Source organism: Euwallacea similis, chromosome 7 (genome assembly GCF_039881205.1).
Source record: "Euwallacea similis isolate ESF13 chromosome 7, ESF131.1, whole genome shotgun sequence".
In the NCBI taxonomy this organism is placed as follows: Eukaryota; Metazoa; Arthropoda; class Insecta; order Coleoptera; family Curculionidae; genus Euwallacea; species Euwallacea similis.
In genome coordinates this window covers 3,151,877-3,172,539 of record NC_089615.1, presented here as the reverse complement: position 1 = coordinate 3,172,539, position 20,663 = coordinate 3,151,877, and the positions used below count along the sequence as shown (strand labels likewise).

The 20,663-nt window shown below is 34.6% G+C and overlaps 1 protein-coding gene across 1 annotated transcript in view; it reads right to left on the bottom strand.

Moving 5' to 3' along the window:
- LOC136409968 (octopamine receptor beta-1R-like) overlaps nt 1-20,663 on the bottom strand; it is a 63,914-nt gene that overhangs the window by 14,650 nt on the left and 28,601 nt on the right. The window contains exon 3 of the mRNA XM_066391855.1: nt 3-236. Within this exon, the coding sequence (XP_066247952.1) occupies nt 3-236 (234 nt within the window). The remainder of the gene's footprint in view (nt 1-2; nt 237-20,663) is intronic.

Here is a 20,663-nt window from a genome sequence, read left to right as displayed (position 1 = left end):
ACCACAGAAAGAATGGCAACCAACAAGCCAAAAATGCAGACACGATTATCCCTAACGTTCTCGCAGCCTTCCTCTCCCTCCTCATTTTACTACTGGTCCCCGGATCCGAGGCAGCTGTTGCGTTGCTCTTTTCAGTCTCCAAACTTCCATCAAGAGATTGTCTTAAGGACGTAATTCCCGCCGATATTCCATTGATTTGAAGGTGTTTATTCAACAATGCAGCTGCCACTTTACTCCTGAAACACGAAACGAAATTTGCATACTAAATCAAAAGTATATGGCTCAAAAGAATGAAAAGCTATTTAGGTAGTATTACATGAATATACGGGTGTTTATGTGTCGTATGGGAGCAAATACGTGTAATTAAACCTACATAATTATTGAATGATTTAACAAACGATGGGTTTGGGGCACAACAGGGATTGATTCACAAGTATGGAATATACCCCAGACCTTAGTTTAAGTGAGTTAGTAGGTGTCATAGGTGTGCCGGAGAATTTCAATGATCCTCCAGAGCTTTTGTGAGTAACACAGTCTGATCGTGTAGATCTAGTAGATGGAGAGGTAGCTGATCTGGATGATTTCAACGAGCTAGTCTTCCGTCCCACTAGATCTGGATTTACTGCGGCAACTTCTTCTAATCCCGATGAGATTCCGTTGATCTGCAGATGGTCATTTAATAACGCTCCGGCTACTTTATTTCTGAAAGAAATATTATGTTTGGATAAAACATTTTGTGTTGTTGATGCAATACAATTCCGAAAGTTTCGTTTGGACGGAATAAAACGTTTCATTTGGCGGAAACTTTTATCTGGGCATAAGGCGCCTTACTGTTTATATCTCGCTGGTTTCTTTAAGAGTTCCGAAAAGTTTCAAAGGCAGATCAAACTTTCTGGGTGTACAGAAAACTTTAATTTTGTGGTTTGTTTTTTGGGCGGTGAGATTTCAATTGTCGGGCGAGTCGATGAGTGCGTCACATGAATTAATTTCAAATAAACTCATTTCCACGTTCGTATTAAATACGAGATTTATTTTCAGCGAGAAATAGTTCAAGTTGCGATTCTTATGCAGCGGATCCTTATGCAGAAGTAGGTTTCATTGCAATAATAAGTGAATAATGAAATTATAAAATGGAAATTTGCAAGCTAATCTGTTTTGAGACCGCTCTATCAGTTCCAACGTATTATTACAGTGTAAGAGTAAAATTAAATATAAGTAGTCTTCATTATTATTTATCTTCATTCTACAAATTTTATCAGGAGAAGACAAAGCATTTAACAATAATTTATATACAAATAAACTGAAGAAAAAATAAAGACGTTTCTCCAACATTTTATTTTTTTCGAATATATCCAAAAGTCATCGCTATTTTGCAAATTTTAAAACGGCACTTTCATGATCTCCAAATGGCACAACTTTGCCCTAACTTAACCCACCTCAAATCTTTTGTGAGTAACGAGATCCCCAGGGGAGAGTTCCAGAAACGGACACCCCGTAGTTCATATGAAATCATTCGAACGAACTAAATTTCGTATAACAAGTTCTTTGTTAATCAGTGGCGTGCGCAAATAATTTTTATAACATAACATATTTAATTACACCGTCATACATTAGTGCCTGTAAAAGGCAATACTAGATTCAGGCCGTTTATATCATTGATATGGGTCAATGTCCGAATATTGAGAAAAAAGAACTGGATGAGTTTTATAGCGATGTGCAATTTAAGATTGATTAAATTGCTAAACAGGTGCGACTTTGCTCATAATGAAAATTAAAGATCCAGATCAATATCTCGGGAAGCGCTTCTTGATAAGTTAATAGTAATTTTAGACTTCCCCGGGTTTTATTATTTTATTTGAATTTGTAGTAAATTGCCTTATTTTTCTTGCGCTTAGCGCGCAATACAAAGCCTCAATATATTAGCTGATTTAAAAAAAAACTGCAAAATTTCAATTAAATCCCTCTATCGCCGCCATTGAGCAGGGCAGTTGTGCATCCAAATTAAATTCTCTGGAACATTTCGTGCACCACCTGATGCTTCTTTCATGTTCATATGTTGAAAGTCGTCTTGGCTGCCTTCAGATTTCCCAGGAAACTTTCATTCAAAGGCAAAAGGAAATTTCTGCGCTTTATGTAGTTTGATATGTGTGTGGGGTGGCGTTCAATGAAACTAAAATCGCCAGAGCTGTGAACGGCTTAAAGCTAATAATATTTTACTTCTTTTTGTTTTCAGGTATAATCTACAGGTCTGGAGTATAAATTGCTTCCAAACCCATTAGGGAAAAATTATCTCCAACCCTTACCTGTACCGTAATTATGGAAACCCTGAAACAGGGGTTGCAGATTACGACGCTTATAATGAGGCGAGTCTGGACAAATCTCAGCTAACATGAATGACTCCTGACTATTATCCAAAGCGGACAGGTAATTAAGGACCCATTGGCCCTGCTTTTTTCTTTCTTATTATACCTGCTGTGATTATTCTAAGCCCATGAAAAGAACCATCCGCACATATAAATAGACGTTTAAAAAGTTAAATTTGGTCACGTGTATGAGGTTTCAGGAAGGTCTTTCATACATCATCCTGGCATCTATAAACAAAAAAGGGGATCTTGGTACATTCGTACAAGCTCGGTAAATATGGAAATGGTGCACATGGGCCCTATTTGCGGTATATAAATTATGTATAAGGTTACAGTCCCTAACTGACAATAAAATCGTCTAATTTCCAGAAAGGTTTTGCGGGTTTTTAAATGGTAAAGTTACGGTTTTCTGAGTGTGTTTCACGAAACAAACAAATGTCTACCTATTTTTAAAAAGTGCTTTGTAGGTTGCGGCTAAATTAGCGTCATCTATAACCTTTTTCCGCAAAGTTATGCTAATTTGGTTTTTAAAACTTATCATTTTCTGATGCCAAGCATTGCCATTTGTGGGGCAAATTGGTATTTGTTTGTACATTTGCTTCGCTTAATAGATAAGAATATAATTGCTATAGTGTTAATCGTTGATTAGCGTGCCTCGATAACAGTAAGTAAATGAAAGTATCTCAAAATGAATTTAAAGCTGGTGTTGTTCTCCTCTGGGAATCTCAATGGACATAAACACTCACTGAGAAATTGTCCCATTCGACAGAAAAATTAGAGAGCCGTTTGAGAAAACTCTTTACAATATTAAAAAATAACTAAGTTTTTCCCCAAGGGGGTGTAGTGGGCGACTGAAGGGAAACATGCCATCTGAAAACTTCGCTGAAGTATACATTATTCTCTTTAACTTTACAATCTTTTTGTTTCATTTTTAATCTCTAGAGTAAGTGATGGGGAGGAAGGATCCAATTATTATTAAAAGTTAAAAATAACTCCGAAGTTTGAAAGTTTATACCTTAGAAAATTAATGAATTTTAAGAAATAGTTTGTCACTATAGAGTTAGGTATTCACACTGATAGTGCCACCTCTCAGCTATAATAGTAGATTATAGTGTAAGTATATAAGAGGCTTTTTAAGCATGTGCGATATATGGGAAGACGTTCCTCGTCTTGTTCCCAATATTTCTTATACCTGAATACTATGCAATATTTTTTATTATACTTGCGTCGTAAGTGCAGCTAATTGACGCTTTAAAGTATCATATGATGTTGTTAAAGTGTCATGACTTTGTTAAAGTGTTTAGACATGCCGGAATTGAAGTGCATGTATATGAAATATTATTCCCTTAGCAACTATTCATGCATCATAAAGACCGTATTAAACATTCTGCAGGATGCATGAAATTATGGTTTATTATCGTGCATGCGTTAAAAAATTTTTATAAGCTCTCATGCTACTTTTATACATTACAGTGATTCATTAAAAACCTCGTTGCTGTCTCAAAAACAGCTTAAGCATAAATTTATTTGCGTTAACGAGTAGTGCCGGAAACTTTTCTAACTTCATTAGAAAAAAATGATTAATTTTTTCCGGGGAGAGTTGCAAGCGCTAATAGACTGAAATATTCGTTGCGGAAGTTTCACAACTACCAAACAATCGGTTAAATTTAACAGCAACCAGCAACAGGATCCATATTATTATGTAAAAATATAACGCAGTTATTGTAATTAAATCGAAAAGATCACAGAGTCATTTAAATCATCAAATCTAATGTCTTAAAAACCTAAGCTGACCTGAGTTCATTTTTTTGACATGGATTGTTGCTTAGAACCCTAGAAGATTTACCAAAAGCTAGGCATACTAATGGGTACCTCAAAGAAAGTTCACCCTAATGATTTTTTTGGGTCAACTCAAATAGTTTAGTACTGAGCAACTTAACAGTACTTCAATAGAAAACGAGATGAATATTTACTGATGTATTTGAACTTTAAACAAGACATCCTGTATCTTATAAATTTCTTCTCAAAAGCTCTTGATTGACGTAGGATAATGCGAAAAGCGATCAGGGTGTCCCAATTAAAAAATAATATGTTGAATTTGTTCTAAGTTTATGCAACATCCTAGAAAATGTTTATTTACAGAATATTCCATATTACAACTATTCATGACGTCAATTCCAACGCGATATTTGCAGTAATTTAGATGCTATCGAATCTTACGTAGAAAGTGAGCCACTTTGTAATCAGTTAATGTGAGTCATAACGCCTGTGGCATTTGGAATCAAAATGCAAGTTTCCTTACAGGACGGAAGATGAGAGTAATATCCATATTATCCAAGAGGATAATAACCATGGAAACATTAAAATGAAGATATTGTCAATGTCATGGTTTCCATGGATTTTATCTTTCAGATAAAATTACAGGTAGATTCATCCATGGGGTTGAGGTAGCCCTTCAGGCTGCCAGGGGAAAAGATTATTTCTATGGAAACCTCAATTTTGCGGTTTCTCACCTCAAAATTGAGGTTTCCATAGATATTAACCTCCTGGAAAAGTTTCCAGGGCCTTGATCTAATGCTACCGGAGCAGATACTATGTGAACAGTGGCGGCACAAATTTGCTTATACCGCAAAAATTTCTTTAAGTCGCGCTGTTGAAGGATGTAGAAAATTATCGTTGCTACTAATGTTACTTGTTGCGACTCTGGAATTTGGTAGAAAATTACCAGTTCTCTTGAAATCCTGATTGAAGGTCTGATTTAATAGACGGACAGTGGCAGACCAAGACTCCTTATACTACAGTAATTTAGTCAAATACAGATAATAAAAGTTAAATATGATAATAAAAATTAAATTTCTATAATCAGCAAATCTGACCCGCTACGGTTCTGTCTCTTTGGAGAATTAAATTGGGGATTTTCCTGAGGATACCCATTATCTGATATGATTCCCTAATAAAGGGCTTCCTATTAAAAATAACTTTGGGGATCTATTCATAAAATTCACGTGCACCCTACCATTCGCGTGTGCTGCTAAAAATAGTCCAATAAATGCAACCAATGAAGTGAAATTTGAATTCCCCCTTTGAAAATTATGGCAAACAAATAATCCAAAACCGTTCCATTTTCAATTTTCACGTCATGTAGCTCATAATAGGTTGATGAATTGCCCTTTGGCGCTGATTTCATTTGTTTAGTGTTCTCCACGGCCACATTAAATAGGGCTTGGATACAAGGGCTGAATGAATAAGTGTATGTGCTTTAAAAAAAATGAAGTTACATGTTATACAACTAAAGACGTAAAGATTGTGCTTTAATGACTTTCACACCATTAAAACTGCATGGAGTCGTGTTGAAGAAAAATAGAAACATACACCATAGGGAGTAATTAGTCTTCTGAGCAAGTAACACTACGGTGGCCTCAAAAGGGCCCTTCACAGGCACTCCACTTCAATGAGAGAAAGAAAAGTATTGTCTTAGTCTCGACTACTATATTGCTTTTTTAATTAGGCGAGGTAATGGCATTTATACAACATATTTTCTAAACAATCCGTCGATGTGATTTTTGTCTTGGGAATATTTCCTAGATATAACTGAAAATTTGGGTATTTTCATATAACCGTTTTAAAGAGCCGTCGCCGTCGGTATTTGTTTACCAAACACTCACCCAAGAGCGTGTAGGTAGTCCTTCCTTCTCTCGTCATTGAGGACTTCTGCGATTTATTAAACAGAAACTTGAGACACGTTATGTAAACATGATCCTTTGTAAATATCTAATTTCCGCTTCGAAGTTCAGGCAACACCAGGAAATGACGCAGAAACGCATATCTGGTCTAAGATATCACGTAGTTATTATAAGACATCTAAACCTGGCTGCCGACAAAAACATCTAAAGGACACCGAAAAAGCGATACTTAATCCGAGGAGACAAAGAACTGATTTAATTCCCCGTCAGAGAAATGACTCACTTCTGGAGAGTTGCTCCCGAAAACCGAAAAAGATTAATCTGTTTTTGCTATTTGTGAGAATATATGAAGTTCTAAGATTTTATTATGTGCAGGAATGGAGATTTCCTTGGAATACGGAAGATGTTTCCTAAATAGGAAAGTTTCTCAACCGACATTAATCACAATTTGAGGGACAGCGTTCTGTTATTTCTTGAACTGAAAGAGTTTAATGAAATGACGTGAGAAATGCTCAACAACGACCTACTCTTTATTAAACGGTTCAGTTTTCACAAAGAAATTAATTAAGCCCAAGACGTTGGGTCTAAATGTTAAATAAACAGGCATAAATAAAGAAGATATACCGCTTCAAATTCTTGGAAGTTCAAACTTCTCTCAGCTGGGAGCGCATTTCCAAAGAACTTTTGGGAAAGTCCTGACTTGAAAATTTCGTATACTCTCACTTCGGACGGGTTGTTAATGGAAGTAATTTAAATGATTTCCCAAGTTGTGTTTCCGCCATTTATATTTTCTTAGGCGTTTTGTTAACAGGACTGTATGGAATAGTGTACTACACACCGAGGTGGAAGTGTTTCATCATTGTCGAGAGATACGATAATTTATTAGCTACAATCTCGTGATACTAAGCGAACTTTACACCATAGGTTTGTAACCATAATACACACATCAACAGAGCCTAGGGATAACGGAGAAAAATCGCCACAAATTATTTAATGCCGTATGAAAGCAGTGTTTTCGTCAGTAAATAGACTTGTTTTATCAGTTGAATATTCAAAGACTGTTCAGTAGGGAGTTCGTTCAGTGGATTATGAAAAGACGTCATTCAACAGAACAAGAAATATACAGGGCTTTTGGGATGCTTGAGAGTGGCGTAATCCAACAACACGTTGGTGTTTATTCGCAAACCTCCTAAAGTATGATTTGCATATTTTGGAATCAGTTTCGTGACACAAATAGTGTACGTGAGAGGCATTTGGGTCGAGCAAATCCAATAAATCCGATTCAAAATCGTTTTATGACTTTTCAAGCCAGAAGAAATAGACTTCAAACAACATCCCAGTTGGCATCTGAATTACAGCTTGCACATATAGCGACGGTTAGTGCTCAGCCAGAAGGCGTTTCCAGGGATTCAATCTTCACGCTAGACGCCCACCCAGAGTTCCTTCTTTATCACGAGGAAACCGAGAAGTAAGAGTCGTGTGGTGTGAGGAACATTTGAATTGGACAAACGAACAATAGAGAACAGTTTCGTTTTCTGATGCATCTCGGTTTGGTCTTCGTCCATATTTCGCGAACCTCGAATGGTAGAACGTCTGCAAACTGCTTTAGAGGTGTACAATTATCGTGGCCGAACAATAATGGTTTGAGGTAGGGTGAGCATTGGTGGTAGAATTGATCTCATTCTATTGGAACACTTTTTGAATGCCGTTGACTATCGCGATAGGATTCTTCAACTTGTGGTAATTCCCTATGCAGGAGCTGTTGAATCCAGTTTCATGCTTACGTAAGATAATGTTCGTACCCGTATCGCACGTACAGTTTTAAGTTCTGAAGAATCTATCGATGTTCTGCTTTGGCCAACACAGGCTCCGGATTTAAATTCCATCGAGCGCGCCTGAGATATAATTCAGCGACGGGTCCTATGCAAAAATCTGATTTTTGTGAGCACGTGAGCAGCTTATTTTTTGCGTACAAAGAGAGTGGACAGCAAATGATCAGAAAGACACGGATATGCTTATTAAGAATATGAGCAGACGATGCAGAGCCGTATCAAATAGTAGAGAAAGCCACACTAATTATTAATTTTTTTTGCATTAGTTATTGAATTTATAGTGAAGTTTGAAATTTCCAGATTTTAGGTTTTGTAATAGTTAATGTTTACTTTTAAAGATTTCTTAAGTTATAATTTTTCTCAAACCTAATAACTTTAATTATTTTCTTATCCCTAGATTCTGTTAATGTGTATATATTTATAAAATTTGTGTTCATTAAATAATGTTTTTTGATATGATGTCTGCCAGGTAATGGCCACACCAGAGCAATGCGGGCTTATCGCTGACTTTACATATGTTACTCATAGTTAACAAACGATACCTTCACACAGCCCTAGAACGTTTAACCAAATTAGGAATATTTTTCGGGCCCTTGGTTACAAATTCCGCATTGCTTAACATTTCTTAACGCTAATCAGGATCATACTCTGGATAAGAAATTGATCGGAAAAAACCCACCTATATTGCAGCACACTCTGTTGCATATAATCAAGCATTGTTAGGACCACTTGGTTTGTCATGAATATCAGCTCAAACACTTTCATGCTACAAAAATTTCTAAACGGAAATATACATAAATCTAAAGTTAGAGTAACAACTTAAAGTTGCTGAGCTTAGAGTTCGACTTTTTTTGAACTCCTCTACGTAGTCGAATTGTGATTTATGAACTACTGCATAAGAGACGAAGGCAAAGAAAAATAAGAACATGGCAACTGTAGCGAAATAAACCAACATTTTATAAACATAGAGCCCGTAAAGAAAAACTGTCATGTTAAATTTAAATACAAATTCTCTGTATGTTGGTTTTGTGCATAAACGACATCCTTATAGGTATGCAAAACGTTCCTTTCGTTTGTTTATATTCCGTCAAGTTTCACATTTTATCATGCAAAGTAAAACAGCCGAGGAACGTCTGCATTTGCATTGTATCGCAAACCAATATTTCAAAAGATGTCATGTTATTAATGGTGTTAAAGTTTACCATCGGATGGTAACAGTGGAGACGAGAGTTTGCAAGTACTTAATTCGCAATTGCACCTGCTGTCGTTCGGTGGATTAAATCTGAAATTAAAATTTGTGCTAATCCCATGGAAAGGCCTACGTTTACTAAGAATGTTTTCTCTGTTTGCATCGAGTGGAAATTGATTTGCACGATTTAGGCGTAAATTAAAAACAGATGTGTTACATTATTGTATAATTTTAAGGTATATTAAAATGCATGAAATGGTAAAATTTTGCCTAATGTTTTTACATTCAATAGACAATCTGCCGATTTCTTGATGATTACGACACCTATAGTACTACATACATACATACATACATACATACATACATACATACATACATACATACATATATACATACATACAGGGTAGAACAGCCAAATGGAATAAATTCACGATTTTAATATTTTGACATATGTAAAAAAATACCGAATCAGATCAATTTTAGATTTAGAAATCACATCCTGTAAAGTAGAAATTTCATTCCTAAATTCAACCCCCTTTGCGTGACAACCTACTTCCTACTTCCTTCAACCTACTTGGATCTATAGTAAACACTGATGCTCTAAGCCAGAGAATCATTGACACAGCTAACGAGCTAGGAAATACATTAACGACAAGAGTAACAAGAACGGCAATTAGAGGAAAATGTAGAAGGTGCATTCGGAATAGAGGTGGTCACATTAAGAATGAACAATAATTAATTTTAAACATATTTGTTGTATTGCTTTTTGGGTTTTTAGATTTAAACGTACAACATTTTTTGTTAATATTCCAAATTTAAGTTAAATTGTTCACTTAAAGCGTTTCGACTATTTTTTTGAAACCGCAAAATATTTGTTGGCCATATAATACCTCATTGGATAGCTATTGAAATGAGGAAATTTTTAGAGCAACTTGTACTCATGTTACCTTGAACATTTTTTGAAAACTTTTCAGAAGAAATTGAGGTAGCTGATGTTCGTAAATTATTTTATAAAAGTTTTTACTGAAAATCTTCGCACAATGTTCCCGGACACATTTCATTCCATACGGAAGATCATAATGTTAGGCTAGTGATCGAGTAGCAAAAGTAAAATAATCTAAAAAAGATTTGTTGAAAAATCATTTTGAAATCATTAAGACCTCGAATTAAAAAAAAATGAAATAACTCAAAATCTAGCAACTTTTGGAATATGCATATATGAGTTCAATTCACTCCTTACCTCATACTCTACCACCTCCCTAAAGGAACACGTCGAATTACCAGCAACCCTGTATAATTTCGTGTTGCGTATCAATTGTTCTGCATGGTACGACCTATGAGCCTTTGCGTGTGCCTTTGCGAAAATGCAAGCTGTAAAGTTTTTTGTATGTTTTCGTACCGATATCGTTTCTTAAATGGTTCAATCGAGTGTCAGCGCAACTTTAAAGACGTTCGCAATACGGAAAAAACTAAAAATCGAGATAATTAAGTGATCTTTTGTTTAAAAGATCGTGCGATACGATTAGAGTAACTGATATTTAGTGAGTGAAAGCGAACTTTTCCAAAAGACTTTTGTCTGCTTTTGTGGTGGAAATGGAAGTTGTGGCGCTCATGTTGTTGGTGTTCGCAGGTGAGTTCCTCCTTCAAAATTAAGTGCAATAAAGTCTCCGACTGTGCTCTCTCATGTTAAATTGCAACGTCAAACCGCGGTATTATGGGGAAATGCAATAGGATGATTTTAATGAGTTTTTATTCGACCTAATAGTGCGGCTAGACTGCTACTATTGCAAACGACACAGAAGTTTTTGTCAAGAAAAAGCCCTCACATTGACAATGTTTGCATATAATTCTACCTAACCATCAAATCTCCAGTCCCACCTCAGTGAACCCGAGTTTTTGTTATTCTAGTCACCGAATAGTTTCTTTTTTTTTATAAAAGTTTAAATACACAAGATTAAATTCAGTTATAACGTATTTATTAAAAAACAGTATCAAATCGCAATTCACATTTAGTTCACTAAAACTTTAATCTCATTGATGATACCCTTATATTCTATGGCCTTTAAAATAATTACCCTTCTATGGGGAACTAACTGATGATTATCGTCGTGCAAATGACCAGCGAGCTCTGTGTCGGCATTTTCCACGTATTACTTTTCAATTACCTGTTTTACTCGAACATTGATACATACATACATATGTATGTAAATTCATAGACGCCTTTTCCGTATAGGGTATTTATTCGCTCCAAGGTGGTTGTGATTCATCCATGGAATTTTTTGGTACTCCACAAAACTTGTTCACTTTCTCATATTATTATTAAGTTGAGGTCAGCTATATGCAGAGTGATTCATTAATAATGGAATAAGCAAAATCTAGAGATACTATGCCTCAAATTGTGACGATTGGAGAAAATATGCCTTATACGCAAATTGATAGTTTCTGATATATACGGAGTGTTGAAATTTAAAATTTTAATTAATTTTTTTGCCATTATTTTGAAAATACACATCTAGATTAGACACGTGAAAGTTTGTAAAGTTGTGTTTTTTTAGGTGACGAATTATGTGATTTAAAAAATGAAAATACACTTGGTTTGTTTTATTTTTATTGTATTATCAAATTTAAACTTAGTGTTCGTTTAATAGATTTTTCTCGAAAATAGATCGAGATATCTAAATGATACAAGAATACATAATTAATGAAAAAATTATTGCTTTTTTTGATTTTGAATCAAATTTCATGTTAGACATATGGGTTAAAAATTGGTTAACTGTAAATGCTGTAAAATTGACCGTAAGTGGCGCTTTCTATTAGCAACGCGGAAATTGCAAAACGTATCTTATTCGTCATCTAAAAAAACATAACATTATAAATTTTCAAGTGTCTAACCTAGATATTTTCAGAATAATAACAAAAAAATGAATTAAAATTTTAATTTTCAGTACCTTGTATATTCAAAACTATCAACTTTCCGATAAGGCATATTTTTTCCAATCGTCACCAATTGACATGTAGTATTTCTAGCTTTCGGTTATCCCATTGTTAATGAATCATCCTGTATCTTTAATTCACGCTTCCACAGAGGCCCCATTTATTGCAGACCATTCTTTTATTTTGCCATTATATTTCTGAAAAGGAATTATTACTCTCTAAGAAATGCTAGAAAATGCGAGGAACCTCCTTCAAATACGTGTGGTAAAATGCATTTTCGCGCGTACGAATAGAAAAAAAAGAAATATTTGCGTTTCAATTAGAGATTTTTAGGTTTTACTTAGAATTAAACCTTTGTAATATACAGGGTGTTAGTGAAATAACTTTCGTAAATTTAACCAGTGATTAAGAACATCATTTTGAACAAAAAAGTTCCTTACAACAGGGGTCGAAAACCTAATAGTTTTTTCAAAAAAAAATGTCAAAGTTGGTAACCGAAAAGTTATAATAAGGTTTAAAATTTGAATAAAATGTGGAAAAATGTACTTGACACATTTTGGTTGTTTGACGCGTAACAAAAAAACTTAAAATAATTCAACAATAACATTGCTAAAAGCAATTGAAAACTTAATTAATAACTTAAGCGGTAAAAAAAAACGTAAGTGGCAACGCCGCACTGAATGTTACCGAGGAAGAGAAGTTTATTTTCGTCAGGGTTGTTTTTTATGGCCCTTATGAGGGTCGCTCACCCACGTTGCGGGTGAAGTGATAAGGCATTGGAATGCGCAGTAAACAGATTGACTTAGTACCTCAATAGTACATGAGTTATGTAACCATTTGCACTTTATCCCATTTTATGTGACATATGATCCTGGGCAAACATGCCTGGCGCCATGGACATGTGGAACCCATTAGTGACCATCAAGAAGAGACAAAAGACAAAAACCTCCCTTATTTTTCAAATTTGTCATGGACTGTATGTCCTTCCATACTTTTAATATTTTAGTGTGATTTCGGTCTCGCTAAATGCATCTTCTGTCGGTACACGCAACAAATTATCCGCAAAGTTAATTTGGGCGAGCTTTAAGTGATTTTATCCCTACTTATTAATAGTACCTACGTGACAATGTATTCTGTACGCGAGTATCATGACATGCTTTTGATCTATGTAGAGGAATTACAAAATTCTGAAAAAGTTCGGCGCATTTACTACGGTAATCGTTATCCAGAAAGAAAACTTCCAGCTCGACAAACATTATGCGAGTTTCTCAAAATCTTCTGGATACAGGGAGTATTGTTTCTTTATATCAAGAACACGAGGTCGACAGAGAAAAGTTGGTTCTGAAGCCGAAAAACAAATTTTAAATCTTGTTCAAGAGTTCAACAAGGAGACCCGGAGTAGAGCATGCATGGACTCAGATGGTGAACATTTAGAACATGTAATATACCAAAAACAATAATAAATTTGTGTTTTTGAATGTGATGTGAGTGGTGTAAAATGTGTAATGTGTCATGTTAAGTTAATTAAAGATGATAACAATAATTTCAAGGTAAATGGCTTTTCAAAATAATAAAATAAGAATCATACAATTTTTAAATTCCATGAATTTAGGACATTTTATTAATTATGTACTGTAAAATCTATCAGACCCAAAAAAACGTGTAAAAAGCAAACCCACTTCATGCAGCTACTTAGGTAGATGTGAAAATGAAATAAATACTAGGCGACGTTGCCAATTTTCAGAAAATGTTTTTTTGATTTTCCAGGGAAATGGTTGTATTTACGACCCCTGTTGTAAGGAACTTTTTTGTTCAAAATTATGTTCTTAATCACTGGTTAAATTTACGAAAGTTATTTCACTAACACCCTGTATACTACTTTTGTGAGGTTCCTAGAAGTTATTAAATCCAATGTTTCGAATATGGTGGGGCTTTAGAAAATATTATGAAGCTACCGACCCTCTTAGATTACTCCAGCTAAATTGTTTTTCCCCCCGTTTTTTTCCTAATAAAACTGTGAGAATCCGTACATTAATATTGAGAAAATGACATGAATAGGTAGTGGAATTGGAATTTCCGAGTAGATATAACTTATCAAAACATACTTTGTTGAGTTGTATAAAAGCCCAATTAAATTCTCATTTACTTAGCCTGACTCTTCGAAGTTTCGAATCAAATTTCCCCACCGAAAAGAATAAACTCCAAACTATTTGAAAGGAAAATAAGTTCTCAATTTAAAATCACATTGCCGCTATTTTAAGATAGTTTATGGAAAGCCATCAAAACTTTCACAGATAAAGTGTCTTTTACAAAGTAGTTTCATGGAACTCCGAACTAGAGATGAAATGGTTATCCTCAGATATTAGTTGTTGATTTCGAGATGCAGGAGGGTCAAACATGATCAAGATTAATGTTCTCCAGTAGTAATAATAAATTTGCATAATCTGCGAGAATTTAATTCACCACTAACTATCCTAAAAAGGAAGTATTTCATTAGTAATTACGACAGTAATAGGCTCAAAAATTTTGTGGTGCAAATTTTATTCAACACGCTCCATTAAAAATTACATGTTTCATTATTAGTAAGTAGCAGTAATAATTGCTAAATTTCTATTTTAACGCAAATTTTATTGCGAGTAAATTTTTCGAATATAAAAAAATTTAATAAAAAAGTCTATAACTGGAAAAAACTTTCTATTTGGTTCGTAAAATTCATGCAATCTGGACCGGAAGAAATCTTTTGTGCACGTGCACTCATGCTTTTCTTATTCGAAATCGCATTCTTGCATAATGCCCTGAAATAAATAAATACATTTCTCTTATATAAAAATTGATAATTTTTGGATATACCATCAAAATTTAAATTATTTTTTCGGATTTCGCCGATAGTTTTGACAATTTTTGAAACATATAAAAAATAAATATAATGTGTAATTATATAAATATTACATACATATAACCAAGGAAGTCTCTGATAAATACAATAGGAGTTTTGTTAAAGGAATTAATGTAAATGTCTGCCTATGTAAGCAAAAACTCCTGTCGGCAACCTATTATTAAGCTTTAAAATGATTAAAATTTGTTACTGTCGGAATAAGAGCTGATTCCAGAGATGTTTTTCCTAAGGTCGTAGCCACAAAGATCTCCAAATTCACTGTGTTAAGTTTTCCCTAAAACATATTGTCTCATGTGCAGTAAATTATTTGTTGGTATCTGGGGTCTAAAAAGGATAGACATAAAACCATAATATCTATTAGTGAGTTTCACATAGAGACGAACTGAAATATTTTCTTTATTTTTCATACAAAAAAAATCTATCAAAGCTTTTAGCCAAAGTGAAGCTTTCCATATGTTATTTATGATTATTTTTCACCTGAGCTTTTAGAAAATTGTAATAACTGTCTATGCTCTTTCACAATAATACTCCAAGAATTTCTTCCAATTACTGCCAGCTTAAATAGCAGGCACTAAGCTTTATTCACCATTTGGCAGGCAAAATCTGCATCCCGCTTCCGAATTATTTACTAGTATGCACTTTCTTAAGCAGAAAGCTAGTTTACTCGACAGAGACATGACTTTAGTTCAGTGGCAGATCTTGAAAGGGTTCGAGTGGTTACGAGGGGGGTGGCACACTGCTATTAAAGTGAGCATTAACACCCTTAATTGGTCGAATGTAAAGGGGCAGGAAGAAATAAAAATGTGTTTATGATGTGGAATTGGGTCAAATATCACTCTCGAATGGATTTGAATTTTTTCCAAAAAAGTTGTGAACTAGGATGATTACTCGGAGATTTTTACCTTTGGTCCCCCCCCCCCCCCTCTCTCTGGATGCACCCCTCTGTCAGCTTCAGGTCTAATGGCTATCTCTAAATTTATATCCTTGATAGTTTTACTATACACGTGTTCTAAATTCAATAACACGGAAGATCAATATCGGCCAGCGATACGACTACAAATTTTGTGTAATGAGACCTATAAATTTTACCTGACGGAAGACAAGATACACCGTAACCAAAAGAACAGCAGTTTGCTGTGCACCCGTCAAGCGGGCTGCAACGAAGTTAAAACTCAGTAGAAATGGGGATTTATAGGAGTTGTTTTCGCGTATATTGACAGGAAATTACTACCGATTTTCTCTGCAAAAACTGTTTTAATCAGCACGATTCTTACTACGGAACGTATAAACGGGACGGGAGATTGTTTACAGAAACAAGCTGGAAACTGAGTAATACTATTGTATTTTGCTGCTCTAAAACTTAGAGTTACCTTTACCACTCATATACTTTTAGATGTTGAATTCTTCTGCATGGTTTTGTGAAGCTTTACAAGAGCATTTCCCCTTGTAATATTTCACGTAATACATTTCGTATCACTCCTAAAGTCAGTTCGTTTAGAGATTTTGTCGAGATGCAGCAAGAAGCACACGACAGATGGCGCTGGCAGAATAAAGTTCTGCAAGCCCCAACATGTGTGCCGTGGATATCGCAGATTTCTACCTACGGTTAATTAAGTCAAGATGACCCGAATTGATGAGACCTAATAGTATCGAAACCGGTCTTCGGGGTGTTTATCAGAATGAGGCCTAAAATCATAAGATGCCTTAATCTTCTTACAGTTTTCCTATATTCTTTTCATTAATCTTCAAACCAACTCATCTTTAGCAAATAAAGTAGCAAAAATCTTCATTTTGTCCTCATCCATATCATGTCTCAAGTCCTAATACATGTGCTTCCCGTTTCAATCAAAAACTATCCATGCAAGTCCGTGTCTGAAAAATCAAATACGTGTATTCAAGCAGATATCCTTTGACTTCGTGCATTTTAAGTGCGCTCTCAAAGAAGTAGAAGCAAGAGGCAAAAGTGTTATTTTTAACCGGTTAAAACGATTCGAACAATGGAGCTTGAAACCTTTAGAAAAATGCAGCAGCATGGTATTTTAAATTCGCATTAAAATTTGTGTGGAGGAGGAATTGCAATAACCGTAATGCGAATGTGATACCGAAGCTGTGTTGACCTACATTACCTAAAATATTAGGTGAGCTTCTGTTTTATTCTTTTCAAAACCTTGCAGAAGATGGAAGTGGATGCTGTTGTTCAACAAGTTGTGTCTTATTAGGTTTCAAATTATTCCCCCATGCCTGAATTCAATGTTAAATCGAGGAAGTTAGTTTGTCTCCAAAAAACATATTAGGACTTCTGCGAATATGTATTCCGTTTCGCTAATAACTTCCTGCTTCCTCGGAGACACCCTACAGGTAAATTATATCTTCACATACAGCCTGCGGGTGTAATGTATTAAATTTCGGTTAGACTTCGAGATGAATGGCAGTTACTTGTTGGTTTATAGGATTTTGAATAAACTTAGAAAGCAGTTTATGTAGTTAAGGTAAATGAGATTTTCCACACTGATTCACGATAAACTAAAATGAAGTCTTTCCAATAGGATCATTTAATAAGAAATAGCATAAGGTTCACAGACTCAAGTTAAGCTTTACGGCAGTCATTCACAATATCTTCACGAATATCAAGTGAATTTCAGAGGTTTCATGATCATGTACTTGGATAATAAAGAGTCATTGCCAAGAATTTTACATCGATGAAAGGCAATTATCGGTAGTCAGAATCGTTCAGGACTGCTCTTCTGATTTTTACTTGAGATTTGTGTGTTTAAACTTGTTGCTAAATCAATTTGTTTGACTGGGATATATAGAATTTGCAAAGCAAATTATCACAATATTCCATTTTTTCCTCCACTAATGTTGGACAGGAATTTTTGAAAATCAAGCATCTCTATAGAAAAAACTGTCGGTACCTAATATTAGTTAAGTATATTTCTATTTTTCGGAGCGGTCCATCTCGAACTTTTCGCCAGCTTGATTTGATCTAGAATAAAAATACTAATTCTAAAATTTAGTCTAATTTCCATGGATTTCATTTCCGTCAATTGCTCCCATTGGGACCACCATAAATTCCAACATCTGCCGATACATCCAAGTTCGCTCTAATAAAGGTTTCCCTATTTTACGGAAGCAAATCAATAATTACTAAGATGCAAATAGAGCTACGAATGAGTGCCCATAAATGTTCTAAAAGAAAATTGGAAAGTTTTCTCCTTTCTCGGCACCACCATTGGCTGCATTGAAGGATTGTTTCTAGTTCAGAGTTAATTTTATAAGCCTTTTTTACGATGAGCGTGGTAAAAATTTTTACCGCACGTGTGCGTGTAAAGATTTTACAACATGATAATCCTTTAATGACCTTATAGAAGTTAACAAAGTCAAAACACATCCGTTCGTTTTTTTACATCATTAAATGTTAAAATTGTGTTATGTTAATAGCTTTGTCAATAAGAATCGTTTTTCTTCAGGCTTTCAGACAATAAAGTAAACTGATTGATTGACATGGTAATATTTTGATGTATATAAATTCTATATAAATATTGAAGACCCATGACGGTGTGATAACAATAAAAACACGAACGACCAGTATATCCAAATATTTGTTTACATGTGCTCCTTTGACTAACGACTTTCAGACCCAGTATTATCGGCAAGTAATTTTATATGGCAGAAAACAAATGTTTATTAACTGTGAATAGGTAAACACTACGAAGTAGACTTATTTTCTCGACATTTATATTATATTGTTTTTATGGAGAGAAGGACTAGGAAAAACAAAAAACTAAAAGCTTATAAATGGAGGACCATTCCTACTCACCACCAACTCAATCAACTATTCAAGAGAAATGTACAGAATATAGAGAAATGAGTACCAAAGACTGCGAAAAAAACGATTATATAATACTAAATATTTTTTTAATTGTTATTTTACACCTTCATATAACTAAATAAAAATAAGATCAAATTTGTACGTAAGCAATTGGCGGGGAACGAGCTTATAATCATAGCAAAAACTCATTGTGGAAAACATAGTGTGTTATAAATTCTTGAGATCATATAAAGGTCTTCTAAATCATAAGAGATAGCACTGAATTCCAAAAAAGTGGCTCACCCGATTATTTTGTCAGATTCGAAGCTTTATAACTTTTATATCAGTTATTGAAATTCAATAATTTTTTCGACGCTTTATAACCTAGCCTGTTGACTATTAATGTAAATGGAAGAAACAGATTTTGTTTCTTTCTTCATGGAAGTTAATGGAAAAATTTAGGTTCGTGTTCCTTCTCATTTTTTTAATCACTCTGTGCATGAATACAACACTTGTATTAAATATTTTTAAACATTGTTAGAAAGTGCCTTTTTTAGCAAAAATTTTCAATTCATTTCAATTCATATTTTACCCTTAGAATTGTCGAAATCACAGCATTTTTACTGAAACCTTGTATTTGCTAAAGAATCCACTCTTACTAATTCGTGTACAGTACTGAATTCAAGTAGGTAGTGAAAAAACAATTGCATACACATTTGACGTTTGATACATATTATGCTGGTACCTATCAGACGAGTAACACAATAAAGCCGTAACACGCCCCAGACTTTAAACCCACTGACCTGTAAGCCATCATATGGTTTAACACAAAAAACAAATTTCAGACACAAATTTTCCCTTATTCCAGACAGGTATACAACATTTTGCGAGCTATTCAGCTTCAGAAGTGAAAAGTTATGTTTCTGTACCCTCGCTGAAACTTAAGTTGGGACTACAGCCTTCGGTTTGGGTAAACAAGCCGGCCGAATACTATTTACGAGATTCAACCTTTAGCTTCTTCTCGAGCGAAAAACTTCATATCCCCAGATTTTATATATAAAATATTCGGGGTAAATCACGTGAGCGGCTTTTTTTCGTTGTTACTTAAATTCATGTCATCCTGCGTGGGCCCTCTATGTATCAGAAGAGATTAATATAAAGTTTATTGAAAGTTAGGCCTCGGCTGTCAAGTTTAGACCGCGATGTAAGTTCTTAACGAACAATGAGGAAAAAGTTAAGTTCTGTGATCACCGAGCGTCCTGATGGAGAATTAGAAGTTTTCTTGTTATTTCCTGAGGAAGAAGTAGGAAGTTTTGCAGGATTGCGGCAAAGGAAGCTAGTTCCTTATTCTGCAGGCGCCATTGGTAATTTTTCCAATGATATTTCAGCAAATTGCTTTGATGTCGCTGTTAAAAACAATTACCTTGAAGCGCTGAATTGCGGGATTAATTAAGGCTATGCGTGCCTGCACTACATAATCAAGAGGCTTTCAGGAGATAGCTGCGAATCAAAAATCCAGTTGGTTTTAGGGCAAAATATATTAATATTTTCTATTTTTTGGAAACGATTTTTGCAGAATGTATGACTAAAATTTGTCGCATTGAAGAGTATAATATAACTTAATGCCTTGCTATTAAGGAATATAACCCTCAGCGATTTCAACGCCCCGAGGAGTTCCGGATCGAATTTTTCCAATCCTATGCCTGATCCACATCTTTTCGACATGTATTTATTGCACAGGCACACAATCTCCACTTTTTTTAGTTTTGCTTAGAGTTGCGATACTTTTTATAGTATTAGATTTACATCATTAGACTGATCATGTGATTTTTTTTCTGGGGGGTCAGAAACCCTTTTCACTTTTTATAATCGACACCCTCAAAATTAGCATTAATTGTCATTGATTCACACTATAAGAAAAATGTAAAGTATAGAAAATATGATGTGAAAACCAT